This window comes from Brachyistius frenatus, unplaced genomic scaffold (assembly GCF_029030835.1).
Source record: "Brachyistius frenatus isolate BFR_SWC_R1_liver_20210118 unplaced genomic scaffold, ASM2903083v1 Contig_244, whole genome shotgun sequence".
NCBI lineage: Eukaryota > Metazoa > Chordata > Actinopteri > Embiotocidae > Brachyistius > Brachyistius frenatus.
Genome location: NW_027210843.1, coordinates 446,037 through 462,500, shown reverse-complemented (window position 1 = coordinate 462,500; position 16,464 = coordinate 446,037). Strand labels below are relative to the sequence as shown.

The 16,464-nt window shown below is 43.6% G+C and overlaps 3 protein-coding genes across 3 annotated transcripts in view; 1 reads left to right on the top strand and 2 right to left on the bottom strand.

The window, feature by feature from the left end:
- gpr19 (G protein-coupled receptor 19) overlaps positions 1-2,194 on the top strand; it is a 5,644-nt gene extending 3,450 nt beyond the window's left edge. Inside the window, exon 2 of the mRNA XM_069720601.1 lies at positions 1-2,194. This exon is cut by the window's left edge and continues 411 nt beyond it. Within this exon, the coding sequence (XP_069576702.1) occupies positions 1-884 (884 nt within the window). The 3' untranslated portion in view covers positions 885-2,194.
- A 402-nt stretch (positions 2,195-2,596) lies between these two features.
- crebl2 (cAMP responsive element binding protein-like 2) lies at positions 2,597-6,335 on the bottom strand. The gene is made up of 3 exons (XM_069720602.1): positions 6,143-6,335; positions 5,288-5,485; positions 2,597-3,760 (listed from the first exon to the last, which is right to left on the bottom strand). The coding sequence occupies exons 1-3, from the start codon at positions 6,155-6,157 to the stop codon at positions 3,605-3,607; spliced, it is 369 nt and encodes a 122-aa protein (XP_069576703.1). The 5' UTR covers positions 6,158-6,335; the 3' UTR covers positions 2,597-3,604.
- Positions 6,336-6,756: 421 nt separating this feature from the next.
- Positions 6,757-14,756, bottom strand: tbk1 (TANK-binding kinase 1). Its single transcript, XM_069720607.1, has 21 exons — positions 14,642-14,756; positions 14,145-14,251; positions 13,909-14,049; positions 13,710-13,839; positions 13,438-13,619; positions 13,184-13,344; positions 12,993-13,103; positions 12,141-12,320; positions 11,866-12,062; positions 11,716-11,774; positions 11,472-11,563; positions 11,194-11,295; positions 11,008-11,086; positions 10,254-10,375; positions 10,095-10,171; positions 9,847-9,886; positions 9,624-9,725; positions 8,634-8,730; positions 7,958-8,058; positions 7,779-7,850; positions 6,757-7,672 (listed from the first exon to the last, which is right to left on the bottom strand). The coding sequence occupies exons 2-21, from the start codon at positions 14,229-14,231 to the stop codon at positions 7,633-7,635; spliced, it is 2,172 nt and encodes a 723-aa protein (XP_069576708.1). The 5' UTR covers positions 14,232-14,251; positions 14,642-14,756; the 3' UTR covers positions 6,757-7,632.
- Positions 14,757-16,464: the final 1,708 nt, after the last annotated feature.

Below are 16,464 nucleotides of genomic sequence, written 5' to 3'. Positions count from 1 at the left end.
AGGTCGCCGCGGGCCGATGGCCGCTGAGTGCCGCGGCCTGCAAGGCGGTGCGCTACCTGCAGCACCTGTGCCCCGGGGTGCAGGTCTATGTGCTGCTGTCCATCTCCGTGGACCGCTTCTACACCATCGTCTACCCGCTCAGCTTCAAGGTGTCCCGGGAGAAAGCCAAGAAGATGATCCTGGCCTCGTGGCTGTTCGACGCCGCCTTCGCGTCGCCCTGCTTCTTCTTCTACGGCTCCGCGGCGACCGACAGTCACTGTGACTTCTTCCTGGCGGATGGCCGGGGCAGCGTCGCCTACGCCGCGGTCCACCTGCTGTGTGGTTTCCTGGTGCCGGTGGCGCTGATCGTGTCCTTCTACCAGCGGGTGATCCGCTACATCTGGAGGATCAGCGCCGACGGACACTCGGTGCGCCGGACCATGAACATCGTCCCACGGACTAAAGTGAAGACCATCAAGATGTTCCTCATGCTGAACTCCGTGTTCTTCCTCACGTGGACGCCGTTCTACGTCGCCCAGCTGTGGCACCCGAAGGAGTCCGGCGGATCCGACCGGCGAGGACTGCTTTTCTTCACGGCCGTCGCCTGGATCGCCTTCAGCTCCACGGCCTCCAAACCGACGCTGTACTCCGTCTACAACGCCAACTTCAGGCGAGGCATGCGGGAGACCTTCTGCATGTCGTCCATGAAGTGTTACCGTAGCAACGCGTACACCATCACCGCCAGCTCCCGCGTGGCCAAGAAGAACTACGTGGGCGTGGTGGACATCCCGGTGCACGCGAAGACGGTCGCCAAGGACTCGGTGTACGACACGTTCGACCGAGAGGCCAAAGAAAAGAAGGTCGCTTGGCCGACGAACACCAACCCTCCGAATACTTTCGTGTGAAACAATTCGGACGAACTTCGTACAAAGAAACAAACTTAAAGGCACAATGCCGGCGAGCTAGCTGGAGGCTGCTAGCCTCCAATTTATCTACCAGATTGTGTTCAGATTGTTTGAAGGGCTTTTTTTCTTCTGACGCAACAAATCTGCATCAGAGACGTTTTTATACTTGTGATTTTAACCGAGTTTATTTCCGTGCCGTGTTTCGATGGATTGTTTCGGGATTTTGTGTTTTCCATCTCGTTGGCTCGTTAGCTAGCTAGAAGCTACCGTGTCGATGTTTCCGTGAACATCGTCTGCTTTGCTTCTTTAACGGTGAGTTGGCTCGTTAACGAGGTCCGGTTCAGACCGGCGGCTGGTCGCAGTGAAACTCAGTGTTGTCTAATAAAGAGAAGAAATCTTTTCAGGGGTCAAAGGTTGCAGAAGTAAAAATCACAGTCAATTTTTTTAGCAGTGTTTAGCTAACAACGCACCAAAGCTATAAAAAACACACTTTGTTCAGTTCCTTCACGACTTCATCGTTTTTCTGTGAATGTTTAATTTTCTCAAAAATTACAAAACAATTTGTGGAATTTTTAGTGAGTTTTTTTTTTTTTGCAGTGAAATTGCAGAAATTGGAAAACAATTGCAAATCAAAATTTGATGTTTTTTTCCTTCTGGACATCCCATAAATATTGTACCTGTAATGTGTTTTTCTTCCTGTGTTGAACTTAGAAAACCATCATGGAGCTCAAAGTGATGAAAAGAGTCTAAAAGTGACAAATTAGTCTGTGACTGAAATATAGAAACAAAGAATACATCTGCCTTCAAAATAAGAGCGTTAGACTGTAATATAGAAACAAAGAATACATCTGCCTTCAAAATAAGAGCTTTAGACTGTAATATAGAAACAAAGAATACAACTGCCTTCAAAATAAGAGTGTTAGACTGTAATATAGAAACAAAGAATACATCTGCCTTCAAAATAAAAGCTTTAGACTGTAATATAGAAACAAAGAATACATCTGCCTTCAAAATAAGAGCTTTAGACTGTAATATAGAAGCAAAGAATACAACTGCCTTCAAAATAAGAGCTCTGGACTGTAATATAGAAACAAAGAATACATCTGCCTTCAAAATAAGAGCTTTACACGCTTTTTAAATCACATTCATTCAACACTAAAACAAACTCATTTAACGTGTTCCCACAAACCCCGTCACTTCCTGCTGTAGCGGTGAGCTAGCAGCAGTCTGTTTTGATGAAGAGGAGAGGGGGCGGAGCCTCGCTGGTTGGAAATGAACAGTCAGTGTTGGTAATAAAGTCCGTTTTATTTGAAAGTGTGACTTTCAGCAGAGCTTCTGTTCACGATGTTTTTTTACGTAAAAATTGCAGAAATAAAAAAATATACATATTGTGGAGATTGTTTGAATTTACGTTAAATATTTCTACTGACCTGAACGTTAAAGAAAGATCAGTGAATAAAAACACAAACTTGAAGCAGCGCCGACCCGTCAGCTGACCTCATAAAGGGCCGACACCCTCTGAACCTCAACATGGCCGCCGGTCACAGAGTCTGAAAACCAGGCTGAGATGGTTAAAGAGTGTTTATAAGGAGGAATATTCAGTCAGCGGATCCTCCGGAGGATCAGTTCGACAGGAAGCATGAGTCCAGCAGAGAGGAAGTTAACAAAATAAGAGTGCAACTGAACAGATGATGTTCTGATGAGGTCATCAGTGAGATTCAAACATTTTATTTTCTTTGACAAACAGAAGTTTCAACTTCTAGATTATTTTCTGAATCTTCGACAAAGTGCTTCATCAGATTTAACAAAGTGCTCAAACTTTATGGAGGAGTTTCGTCACCGTGACGACAAAACGACGGAAAGAAGAGCTTCAGATTCAAGAGACAAAAAGAAGTGATGAAGAGCGACACGCTGACTCTTCATCATCATCATCATCATCATCATCATCGTGGAACCGAGCGCAGGGACGTCGGCAAACACTCCGAAAATAATAAAACACGTCATCAGCTGGTCCTCGGACCGGTTTAACACCACGACAGGAAGTCCGCACACGTTCTTTACACGTCACAATAAAAGCGTGGAATCAGAGCTGTAAACTGTTCGACAGAATAAATATACATTAAAAAAAACTTTTTAGATTCAATTCTACAAATTAATATTTAGTTTTCAGTCTGTTGGACACGAAGTTCACTGATTATATCTGGTTTACAAAAAACTGGCGTTACTTTGAAATCCGTCTGGACTTTATTTTTAGTCAGAATTTTGATTTTTAAAGAAATTTCAAAGGAAAGTAAACAAATGATTTTAATGAGAGATTAAAAGGAAAAGTTAAAGACGTTAATCTCTCAAGGACATCAGTTTAATTTGAGTTTTAAAGAATGTTTTCTTTTTGATAAACCGACTCGGCAGGTTCCAGCTCTGAACGTTTGTTTTAAACAAACTTTAACAAATCAGTCAGAAATATCGACGACGACATGAACTGAGCTTTATGACATCATCGTTTCTCCTGCAGAGAAAGTGATAAACATCGTGAATCTTTCTTCCTCTGATCAGAATCATGTGTTTTTATAAACCAGGTAGAAATCGGATGTCTCCTGCTGAAACCATCTAAAACACTTGAACATTTTATTGATGAATGTGTTTGAGGTCCTGATGAAGGACGTGATGATGACGAGAAATAAAGTCTGTTCCTGTGAGGAAGAGGAGGAAGGTCTTCGTCTCTAACTCTGCCCGTTGCTGCTGATGTTGTTGTTCTTGCTCCTGGACGTCTTGGTGCTGCTGCCCCCTGCTGGCAGCTTCTGCTCGTCTCCGGTCAGCAGAGCTTTGATCTCGGACGGGATCTTCCCCTGATCCATCGCAGAGCACCACTGCTTGTACTGCAGAGACACAACGGAATGGATCGGATCAGGGACACGGACGACCAGCTGATCACGCCTGAGAGTCACCATGGCAACAGGTAAATAAAGATTCACCATGGTAACAAGTGAATAAAGATTCACCATAGAAACAAATGAATAAAGATTCACCATGGTAACAAGTGAATAAAGATTTACCATAGTAACAAGTGAATAAAGATTCACCATGGCAACAAGTGAATAAAGATTCACCATGGTAACAAATGAATAAAGATTCACCATAGTAACAAGTGAATAAAGATTCACCATGGCAACAAGTGAATAAAGATTCACCAAGGGAACAAGTGAATAAAGATTCACCATGGTAACAAGTGAATAAAGATTCACCATGGTAACAAATGAATAAAGATTCACCATGGTAACAAGTGAATAAAGATTCACCATGGTAACAAGTGAATAAAGATTCACCATAGAAACAAATGAATAAAGATTCACCATGGCAACAAGTGAATAAAGATTCACCAAGGGAACAAGTGAATAAAGATTCACCATGGTAACAAGTGAATAAAGATTCACCATGGTAACAAATGAATAAAGATTCACCATGGTAACAAGTGAATAAAGATTCACCATAGTAACAAGTGAATAAAGATTCACCATAGTAACAAGTGAATAAAGATTCACCATGGCAACAAGTGAATAAAGATTCACCAAGGGAACAAGTGAATAAAGATTCACCATGGTAACAAGTGAATAAAGATTCACCATGGTAACAAATGAATAAAGATTCACCATGGTAACAAGTGAATAAAGATTCACCATGGTAACAAGTGAATAAAGATTCACCATAGAAACAAATGAATAAAGATTCACCATGGTAACAAGTGAATAAAGATTTACCATAGTAACAAGTGAATAAAGATTCACCATGGTAACAAATGAATAAAGATTCACCATAGAAACAAATGAATACAGATTCACCATGGTAACATGTGAATAAAGATTTACCATAGTAACAAGTGAATAAAGATTCACCATGGTAACAAGTGAATAAAGATTCACCATAGTAACAAGTGAATAAAGATTCACCATGGTAACAAGTGAATAAAGATTCACCATGGTAACAAGTGAATAAAGATTCACCATAGAAACAAATGAATAAAGATTCACCATGGTAACAAGTGAATAAAGATTCACCATGGTAACAAGTGAATAAAGATTCACCATGGTAACAAGTGAATAAAGATTCACCATGGTAACAAGTGAATAAAGATTCACCATAGAAACAAATGAATAAAGATTCACCATGGTAACAAGTGAATAAAGATTTACCATAGTAACAAGTGAATAAAGATTCACCATGGTAACAAGTGAATAAAGATTCACCATGGTAACAAGTGAATAAAGATTCACCATGGTAACAAGTGAATAAAGATTCACCATGGTAACATGTGAATAAAGATTCACCATGGTAACAAGTGAATAAAGATTCACCATGGTAACAAGTGAACATAAAAGTCTTTAAAAGAGGACAGTAGACCTCCTCACCATCTCCAGCTCCTCCCGCAGGGCGCAGATGGCTCTCTCCTTGCTGGACACCAGTTCTTCCAGGTACTGGTACCGCAGCTTCTTCCGGGCCCGGCACTCTCTGGCGCTCTGCCGGCTGCGCTCCAGTTTGGCCTTCAGGTCGATCTTTGCCGGTTTGCGTCCACGTTTTCCCGGTTTCTTCACTTTACCAGCGACCATCTGATGACACAGCAGAAAAATATTCAACCGGAGCCACAGAGACTCGACCAGAGGGAGGTTCTCCTCCATCTGGACCACTTCAGACCTGGTCCAGATTAAAACCTGCAACGTGTGGAGGTCAGACCTGGATTTGGGAAAATTTATTCCAGGTTTGATCAGTGTGGTGGTTTTAGATTAATCCGGTTTAATGTGGTCTGGATGTTAAAAGCAAATCGCTGAAATGTCCTTTTTTTAAAAAAAAAAAATGTTTACAAACTTAATAAAGTTTTGTTAAAGTTCAGACTTTATCTAAAATATCTAAAACACAATCTGGAAGTTAACTTTCCCATCAAGTGACTAAACCATCAGATAACTAGTCTTGTTAGTCACTAACTAGCTGAACATGTTTGAGACGCCAGATGAAATGACGTCAGTTTATTGGTTTCAGATGAAATGACGTCAGTTTATTGGTTTCAGATGAAATGACGTCAGTAACGGATCAATACAAACACTGATAGTTAGCTAACATTAGCTTCAGCTAGCTTCGTCTCTTCCACCTGCAGGTAAACAGACACTAACTAGAACTAACGACGAGACTAACCGACCGTTTTAACGTGAACCAGATAACTCCGTTAACCAGCTAAGGATGGTTAGCGTTAGCAGCCGTTAGCTCCTCACCTTGTTCTCGTCCATGTTGGTTCAGCTGACGTCACCTCCGGTCCGCGGGACGATCAGATGGATCCGAGAGACACGAAGAAGAAACGAACCGAGTCGGTCCGCGGGGAAAATCTACCGAACAGACAAAACAAACAAAACGGAGATCGTCGGTGGGACGTTTTCTCTTGTTTACATCGCGTTTCCTGTCGACGTTACGCGCTTACGTCACTAATTATAGCGCTCGTTATTTTTTTTTAAAGAAATCTTTATTGACTAAAATAAACTTGGACAAACCAGAGCGTAAACAGGAAACACTCAGAACGGTAAAAAAAACACGTTCATAAAATAAATAATTTACTCATGTAAAATCCTAAAGAAATTAAATAATTTAGCTTTGTGTTTTTTCATTTCCACGTTAATTATTTTACTGTTTAAGTCAAATTAATTCATAAATGAAATTAATTGTGGTTTTATTTTTCATTTATTGTATCATAGTATTCATTTTATGTATTTGTTATCAACTAATTTAACTTTAACAATTACAAAAAATGTGTCCAGTTCATGTTTATATTACACTTCTGGTTTTAAAATAACTTTATTGAAAAAATAATTAAAAAGCACAACAGGAGGCGTCATCATTGATCAGATATTGATTTATTTACAGTCGTTTGGTTCTGAATTCTGATTATTGACAAAACAAAACAAAAACACCTTAAGAAGAGAAAAAGATGGTAGATGGGTTATTAATGACCAGTGGAGATATTTCTGTTACTGACCAGCGACAAACTTACAACCAGCAAATATGAACTGATGATGATTATTGATCTGCTATAAATAAACATCTAAATTAATCAGCACTGTTCCACTAAATTGCTTCATATTTTCACTTTAATATGACTTCAATTTACCCATTAATTTACATTTTATGAAGGTATCTGAATGAAATTAAAGCGACAATAAATGGCCTGTGATGTACTTATGTATTTAAGGATTATTTAAAGAGTTTAAGGAATTTTAAAGGGACAAAAATCCCTTTAAACTGACCAGGTGACATGAAATCCACGGTTTTTCAATTGAGGTGAATATTTAAGGATTTAATCCCTTTAAATAGATTTTCATTTGAATCTTACTGCTTTAAGGGATTTCGTATTCGTTCCTTAAACACCCCTTAATTTATGACAATACTGAATGAAAAAAACTTAAATGATAAAAAAAAAAAAAAAACCTTCAAGTTATCAGTTTTAAAGGCTTTTAAGTTGAACGTGTTCCTTTACGAGATGAAGCGGGACGTTAAACGGTTTGTGTTCTGATCTGATGAACGTGTTGCTTGGAGGTAAATTAAAGGAAACGTCTCTGCAGCGTCGAACCGACGGCAAGCCGAAGGAAGTTCACGGCTTCCAGACGAGAGCAGAGGACCGTCCGTACAAAAGCTCCATCTGTCATTATTTACAAGGTAAACAGGATATTTACAAACAAACAGCTTCAGGAGACAAATAGCAGCGAGTCATCGTTCAGCCTCTCAGACCTCCGTCCAGCGTCAGCGTCCCAAACCTGCAGCGCAAATACATCAAAATACAGTTTTATCATTTTTCTGCTCAGATTTGTGAACATAGAAAGTATTTGCAGCCTGTGAGAGTTTCTGTGTTTTGTGAGCGACCTCTCTAAGAAGTGGTTGTTCTCCGCCAGCTCCTTCACTACTCCCTCCATCTCCTCCTTCAGCTTCTTCATCCTGAAACACAGCACAGTCACTTCCTGCACAGCTGACTGATACTGATGATGATGATGATGATGATGATGATGATGATGATGATGATGAAGAGTAAAGGCAGGCCTCACCCCAGCGTCATCTCCACCAGTGTGTTCTGGCTCAGGTAGGCTTGAGGCTTCATCCCGCTGGACACCAGAGGAAGAACCTTCTGAGGCAGCTGTTCCTGCAGCTGCAACACAAACCGCTCAACATTCAATATTACATTTAACTTTACAGTTTAACTTATAATATTATAACAGATTCAACATGAATTTGAACTTGAACTCTTATTTTAATAAATCTGTTGTTGTGTGTTCATCAGTTTGTCAAATAAACAATAAAATAAACGTCAACATTCTTTTTATAAAGAAATTCTGCATTTATTTCTGTATTTAAAATCCACTAAAATACTTTATATAAATATATATTACATTAGTTTATTGCCTTTTAAAAAATTAATATGAATAAAATAGAAACATGAACATCGAAAGTTTTCTAAGGATGAAACTAAACACCTTACAATGCACCAAATACTGTTAAAAATTATTCCTTAAATTTCATCTTATTACATTTTAATGGTATTTGGTAGATTTAAAAATGTTTTAAACAAATAATGAAGCTGATGATTTGACACCTTGTGAAGACGTTTGAAGGAAAACTACAATAAAATCAGTTTTTTAAACTAAAACTACCACAAATTAGATCATCTGTTAAAATGAGCCCCTTCCACTTTGTTTGTTGTCTGTTGTTGTTGTTGTTGTTTACCTTGATGGCCCGCTCCATCAGCATGGTGACCTCCTTCTCGGTGCTGATCAGCTGACCTGACAGGCTGATCAGCTGCTTCCTCACGTGATGAACTTTCCTGAAAAAAAAAGGAGAGAAGAAGCTTCAACACTCGAGTGTTGCCGAGCAACGGAGGGCCCAATCAGAGCAAGCTGAGCCCACTTCCTGTTCGACACATCATTAACTCTTAAAACCCCCAGGCAAGATGGAGATGGTTTGGTTCGGTTAGGTTAGGTTAGGTTAGAGTTAGGTTAGGTTAGGTTAGAGTTAGGTTAGGTTAGAGTTAGGGTTAGGTTAGGTTAGAGTTAGGGTTAGGTTAGAGTTAGAGTTAGGTTAGGTTAGGTTAGAGTTAGGTTAGAGTTAGGCTGGGTTAGAGTTAGGGTTAGGTTAGAGTTAGGGTTAGGTTAGAGTTAGAGTTAGGTTAGGTTAGAGTTAGGTTAGAGTTAGGCTAGGTTAGAGTTAGGGTTAGAGTTAGGTTAGGTTAGAGTTAGGCTAGGTTAGAGTTAGGGTTAGGTTAGGTTAGAGTTAGAGTTAGGGTTAGGTTAGAGTTAGAGTTAGGTTAGGTTAGAGTTAGGCTAGGTTAGAGTTAGTTAGGTTTGAGTTAGTTTAGGTTAGAGTTAGATTAGGTTAGAGTTAGGTTATGTTAGAGTTAGTTAGGTTGGAGTTAGTTTAGGTTAGAGTTAGAGTTAGATTAGGTTAGGTAGTTACTTTATTAATCCCTGAGGGGACATTTTTTCGCTACAGCAGCATACAGGAGCAACAAGATAATAATAGAATAATAGAAAGCAATAAAATATTAAATATAAAATGCACAGTATATACAGTACATATCTATATATATTATATACAAACAACCAAGAACACAGACAACAGTGTTATTGTTGTGTGATGGATTTTGCCAGAGGTGAGTTATTGTACAGTCTGAATGAGTGACAGGTGATGGAGATGAGTGACAGGTGATGGAAACGTTACCTCATCCACTCCTCGCTCTTGGAGATGAAGAGGCGGTACTTCATGGCGCATTCCTCCGTGAACAGAGATCGAGCTTTACTGGCGTGAAGAACCAACTTCTGCCTGTCGGAGAAACGAGAAACACGGTGAGGAGGAACCCTGACGGAGGAGGAACCCTGACGGAGGAGGAACCCTGACGGAGGAGGAACCCTGACGGAGGAGGAACCCTGACGGAGTTACTTACTTATCGAACTTGTGGATCTGTTCCTCGTTGTACGGGAGACCTGAACACAGAACAGAAGACAAAATAAATAATAAGTGAAATGTAATAAAAAGTTCATTAAAAGTAATAAATAATTGACTAAATAGTAATAAATTGTTGCCATAAAGTAATAAATAGTTAGCGAAAAGTGATAAATCATTGAGATAGCTAAAATATTGGAAGAAATAATCAGTATAGCTAACTAGCATGGAGCTGCGGTGTGAACTCACGTCTCTCAGCTTTGTCCTTCTTGAACTGCTGGTAGATGGCCGTGATGGCGTCCAGCAGAACTTTGATTTTCTCCACACTGCAGAGAAAAACTCTCATCGTCAGTCTCTGGATCATCAAACATCCCATAATTTACTGTGTTTGAACACCTGCGGCCTTACTTCCTGTCCTCGGGGTGCGTCCCCACTTGTTGCGTCCAGCCGTCGGTCAGCACGCCGCCGGACAGGAACTTACTCTTGATGTCTTGTGCTGTTCGTTCGATCGGCTCCAACGAGCCGGAGATCTGCACGTAAACAGGTTATGATGTAGTAATACACATAGCAACCAACCTACACCTTAGCAACCACGTGGTAACAACCAACCTACACCTTAGCAACCACGTGGTAACAACCAACCTACACCTTAGCAACCACGTGGTAGCAACCAACCTACACCTTAGCAACCACGTGGTAACAACCAACCTACACCTTAGCAACCACGTGGTAGCAACCAACCTACACCTTAGCAACCACATGGTAACAACCAACCTACACCTTAGCAACCACGTGGTAACAACCAACCTACACCTTAGCAACCACGTGGTAGCAACCAACCTACACCTTAGCAACCACATGCTAATGTCTGAACTACCTGTAACACCTTAGCAACCATACGTTACAAACTACACAAAATACCGTAGCAACCGTAAGCTAGTTCTTTACGAACAACCCAAAACCATATGCTAATTTAAACTGAAACACTTTAGCAAACACGTGCTAGTTGTTTAGGAAGTAACGCCATAGCAACCAGGTGCTAATAAACATCATTTCTAATATTGAGGCCTTAGGAACCACCGAGCTACGTCACGTCCTTCAGGTGGAGTTTGGTTCGTGAAGTAAACCACGAACAAAGATGTAGAAGAAGACGAGGACTCACTCGGAGGACTTTCTTGTGCATGTCGGAGATCTCGTCGTACTCTGAGGACATCATGTTGGCTTGCATCAACACCTCGAACCTGAACACAGCAGCGGAGTCGTCATCTCCTCGTTAATCAATCAACTCTGGACTCGTGGTCTCAGTTCTTCGTTATTGACGGTTCATTAAAAGACGTGATTCACTCACAGCTGCTCGGTCTTCTCCAGCGTCTGCGTGCAGTAGCTGCAGAGGTGGAAGACCTCCGACTTCTTGTGCAAGATCTCGCTGTAGTCCTCCTTCATCAGCTCTCTGCATCAACCGCACAACCAAACCGCCGAGTCATCGTGAGGAACGTCTGTCTCACTGCTACTAACTTCATTCAGGAGTTGTATTGATAACTGACCGACTGACAGATTTACATAAATATTCAGATCTACTTCCTGTTTGTAAAGTTGAAGATGGTCGCCGACAGGAAGTGAACTCACATCAAACCTCGGACTCCTTTTCGCACCAGTTCCTGATAAACCAGCAGAGACTCGGACGTCTTCCACAGGTGTCCCACGTCTCCTGCAAAAGTCTGAGGAACAACACCGGGCAGTTTCAGAACACGTCATGTGACCTGCCTCAGTTCACAGGGTTAAAGACATATTTTCTGACATTTTATGGACCTAAAGTCTCATTTAAAAGAAAGGAGTCCCGAGAGTCTGATGAGCGCTGTTAGTTCGGTACCTTCGCGTAGCTGGCGTCGAGGTCGAGATCGTAACGAGGCTGAACTTTAGGAGGACTCGCTGTGAAAACAGGAAAACAGCAGTTTGAATTTGTAGCTTTCTGTGAATCAACAGAGGAACGTCGACACGGAGAAGATATGAAGGTGCGTACGGTCCTCGAAGATGAGTCCCACGGTGGCGACGGACTCGCGGCTGACCAGCATGATGGGGTTGTCCCTGGAGGTCTTGGGGAAGGTCTTGGCCTGGCGGTTGGGGTCCAGGACGAGGCGGCGGCCCTCGTACAGCAGCTCCTGGTTGTGCAGAGGGATGCTGCTCCTGCGGCTCAGCAGCTCCTGGAACAGCGCCGCCCTGCGGACGAGGAGCGGCAGCGCGTCAGTCCGACCTCCTCGGAGCTCGACGGAGGACGGCGGAGGAAACGGGACTCACGTGTTGTACTCGTGGATGTAGACGTGGTGCAGCGTGGCCTGCTGCAGGCTGAACAGGTAAACCACGGTCCGGTGCAGGATGTCGTTGGTCTCGGCGAAGAACTGGTCGAAGCCCCAACACTTCTCCTGGTCGGCCTCCAGGATGTTGGCGAGGACTGGAGTCAGGAGGCTCTGAAGACCCCTGAAACACCCGGAGACACAACGACCACATCACTTTGAAACTCATGGATGTTCGATGCGTGCACGAGAGGGCGGTGTTGTAGTTCTTAGTGTGACCTGATGGGGGCGGTGTTGTAGTTCTTAGTGTGACCTGATGGGGGCGGTGTTGTAGTTCTTAGTGTGACCTGATGGGGGCGGTGTTGTAGTTCTTAGTGTGACCTGATGGGGGCGGTGTTGTAGTTCTTTATGTGACCTGATGGGGGTGGTGTTGTAGTTCTTTATGTGACCTGATGGGGGCGGTGCTGTAGTTCTTTATGTGACCTGATGGGGGCGGTGCTGTAGTTCTTTATGTGACCTGATGGGGGCGGTGTTGTAGTTCTTTATGTGACCTGATGGGGGCGGTGTTGTAGTTCTTTATGTGACCTGATGGGGGCGGTGCTGTAGTTCTTTATGTGACCTGATGGGGGCGGTGTTGTAGTTCTTTATGTGACCTGATGGGGGCGGTGTTGTAGTTCTTTATGTGACCTGATGGGGGCGGTGCTGTAGTCCTTTATGTGACCTGATGGGGGCGGTGCTGTAGTCCTTTATGTGACCTGATGGGGGCGGTGCTGTAGTCCTTTATGTGACCTGATGGGGGCGGTGCTGTAGTCCTTTATGTGACCTGATGGGGGCGGTGCTGTAGCATGTTGCGTACTTGGACAGACTGCAGGACACCGGCATCTCGGTGCTCCACTCAATCTTCCCGTTCTCACACTTCTGGTGTCCGGAGATCGTCCCCGACGGCTTCTCCGTGATGATTTTATACCTGCGACACAAACACAGGTCAGATAACAGCGAGTTCAACCCGTCGCCGTGGGAAACGCCGGCGGTTCTCGGAGCTCCTACATGACTTCCTTGTTCCTGCGCGGCCCTTCGAACGGTCTGAAGGGGAGGCTGCCGGTGGCGGCGTGGTAGAAGGTGACGCCGATGCTCCACAGGTCCACCGTGGCGCCGTACTTCTTCTGGTGGTCCTTCCTCAGCACGGCGCGCTCGTACATGTCGGGGTGCTGCGGGAAACACACAAAGAAGAGTTAGCGCCGGGTCAAAGGTCAGCAGGCGCACACACGAGGTCACTCAACAGGTGTGTTTGTTTCCCTCACCAGGTATTCCTCGGTGCCGTACAGGGACACGAACTGCTCGTCGTCCTCCAGCTCTCTGGCGGCTCCGAAGTCGGTGAGCTTGTAGACGGAGCGTCCGTCCTCTCCGATCACCCTCATGATGTTTCCTGGTTTGATGTCCCGGTGGACGATGCCGTACTCTCTCAGGTGGTTCATACCTGCCACTGCAGGAGGAGCAACAGCCAATCAGAGAGCAGTAACAGTAATCACTTTATAAACACGCTGTAATGTGAGGACGTGAACGTGTTCCTCACCGACATCGTGGAGGACGATGAGGAACTCGTCCTCGGGGAGTCCGTAGGCGTTGGACGACTCCTCCAGGACGGTGTAGAGGCTCCCGCAGGGGCAGTACTCCATCACCAGCACCTTGTGACGGGTGTTGGACTGAGGAGGAAGACGAGGACGTTAGAGACGTGTTTTCTAACCGGAGGTGAAGTGTCTCGTGGTACCGACCTCTTCCTCCACCGCGAACAGCTTCACGATGTTCTTGTGGTTGAGTTTCTTCAGAACCTCGAACTCTCTCATCTGGACGTCGAGCGGCCGCAGAAAACTCAGGTTGTTAAAAACCTTGACGGCGTACAAGTCGCCCGTTTTCTGCAGACAAAACAAAAACAATCAACACTTTTTGAATCGTTCTTCAAGTTTCAGATCTTCAGTTCAAACACCTCTGATCCAGAAGCAGTTCGTACTTTGTGTCTCCCGCGGTAGACGTTGGCCGTGGCTCCCTGACCCAGCAGGTCTGAGATCAGCCACAGGTAGTTGGTGGTGCTCTGCATCCTGTCGGCTGCAACTGGTCCTGGAAACCGGAAAACTCAGGATCAATAAACCAGCCAGAAGTGATCAGTACATCACCACCAGCTGACCAAATCACTGATCAGCGTCATCATCTGATCAATAAACGTATCAATACATCACACCGGTAAACTAAACCCAGAAGTCCCGCCCACTTCACAAACAAACTGGTAAATAAAAAGCTGGACTGACTGACAGACGTCCATCAATCTACCGATTAACAAAAACTAATAAAAGCTTCCGCAGCGTCGCTCGGTAGGTGATGACGTCACGGTGGGAAATTCCCCTCCGAGGCTTCAAACAATAGAAAAAGGTGCAGTGAGCGCGTGACGTGGCGGTGACGTGGCGGTGACGCAGCAGACGTGAACAGTTGAACGCGTTAAAAGGTTCGAACCTGCCGTTAACGGGACGGTCCGTGATGTCAGAGGGGTCCGCGGGGCCGTTAACGGGACGGTCCGTGATGTCAGAGGGGTCCGCGGGGCCGTTAACGGGACGGTCCGAGGGGTCCGCGGGGCCGTTAACGGGACGGTCCGAGGGGTCCGCGGGGACGACACGAGCCGTTAAAATGTCGGAGCTGCTCTCTGTATTTTCACTTTCGCTCGCGCACGCTCACCGACTCCCGCGTCGAGGCGACCAGCTGTCCGTTTGAACCGTACCGGTACACCGGGGCCGTTAGCTCACGCGCCGAGTCGCCGCGGCCCGTTTCAATGTAATAAACCGTTTCGTTTCTTTTTTGTTTATTTCCTCACCGTTGTGTCTGCGGCCGAGTCCTCTTCTTCCGCTGGTCCCTGGTCACGTGACAGCTGCAGTCTAATCAGCGAGCAGAGGGCTGAAGGGGGTCATTACGTCATTACCATAATACACAGACGAGCAGCGCCATAATAATAAACTGCGCAAAATAACTCAACATGTGGGATTTGTTTTGATCGATCCGCTCTTCAAACTGTTTATATTTTCAACTGCTGCATCAAAAACAACGAACAGCTGAGAGACGCCTCCATGAAGGAGTTGATGCGCCGAACCGGATCCGTTATTACGGTAAAAGAGAAGGAAAAGGAAACCTGGAAATCAACGTCGATACAGATCACTTACATAACTAATAAATACATCTGTGCTGATGGAAAGGACACCACTACAACAACTGCAAATCCCTGCGGGATTAATCTGTTCTCCCTTATCAGGGCTGTAGCAGAGATTTTAGAAACGGTCCCCTAAAATAATTCTTTATTTAATAATTGATTTATCTGCCAATATTTTATTACTTTACCTTTTGGAAGTGTAATATTTCTATAATTCCACTGGTTTTATTTAAATTATACACCTCCAAATCAAAACATACGTTATCTCTGAGGTCGAGACTTCATGTCGTAGTTTTATATTTTTCAGTTTTGTTCCAATTAAATGTAGTTTTTCTGATTTCAGTGACTTTTCTCCTTAAAATAAAGAATCATCACACAGACACAGAGATAAAAGTTCACTCACTTTATATTTAACAAAATGAAAAAAAAAAAAATCAGCATTTGATGAGTTACAACAGCTTATGGTGGCAGCGGGACGGGCTGTCCAGGTCCGCCGGTGCTCCGGGTCATCCTGAAAACAGGCCGCAAACGTTCTCGCAAAACAGCACCGCGAGATCAAAACGGACGAAGGACGACGTTCCAGAAACTAACTTCCGTTTCCCCGCCGACGCTCCGATAAACCCGGAGACAAAAGTGCTTTTCTTTTCTTTTTTTTAATGACCTTTTCAACCGTTTCTACTTCCTGTGAACCTTTTTCATCCACGTTCATCACGACCCGAAGCTGCGACGTTTTAAACTTCACGTTTGGAAATCCGATTCGTGTTCGACGACGAAGTCTGAACGGAGTCGGACGTTTTTCTGGTAAATTATTCCCACAAAGAACTTAAAGTTGGACCTTCACGTGGTTTCCTCTTTGATCCGGTTCTTCCTGATTTAAAAACACTTTCAGGTTTTAAAGGCCGACAGTGAAAAACAAAGTTGTTTTTTTTAAATCTCATCATTTCAGATGCATTTTTTTTTAGCAAAAATTTTGTTTCTTTTGTAGAAATTTCTTTTACATTTCAAACACGGATCAATAACTCGTGATTTTATTCCCAAATATTCCATTATTTCCAAAAAGTTCCACTTTGAGCTTTTACATTTAATTTTGTTCATGTTTGACATCGAAGATCAGATTTTACACATCAAACGGTTTCAC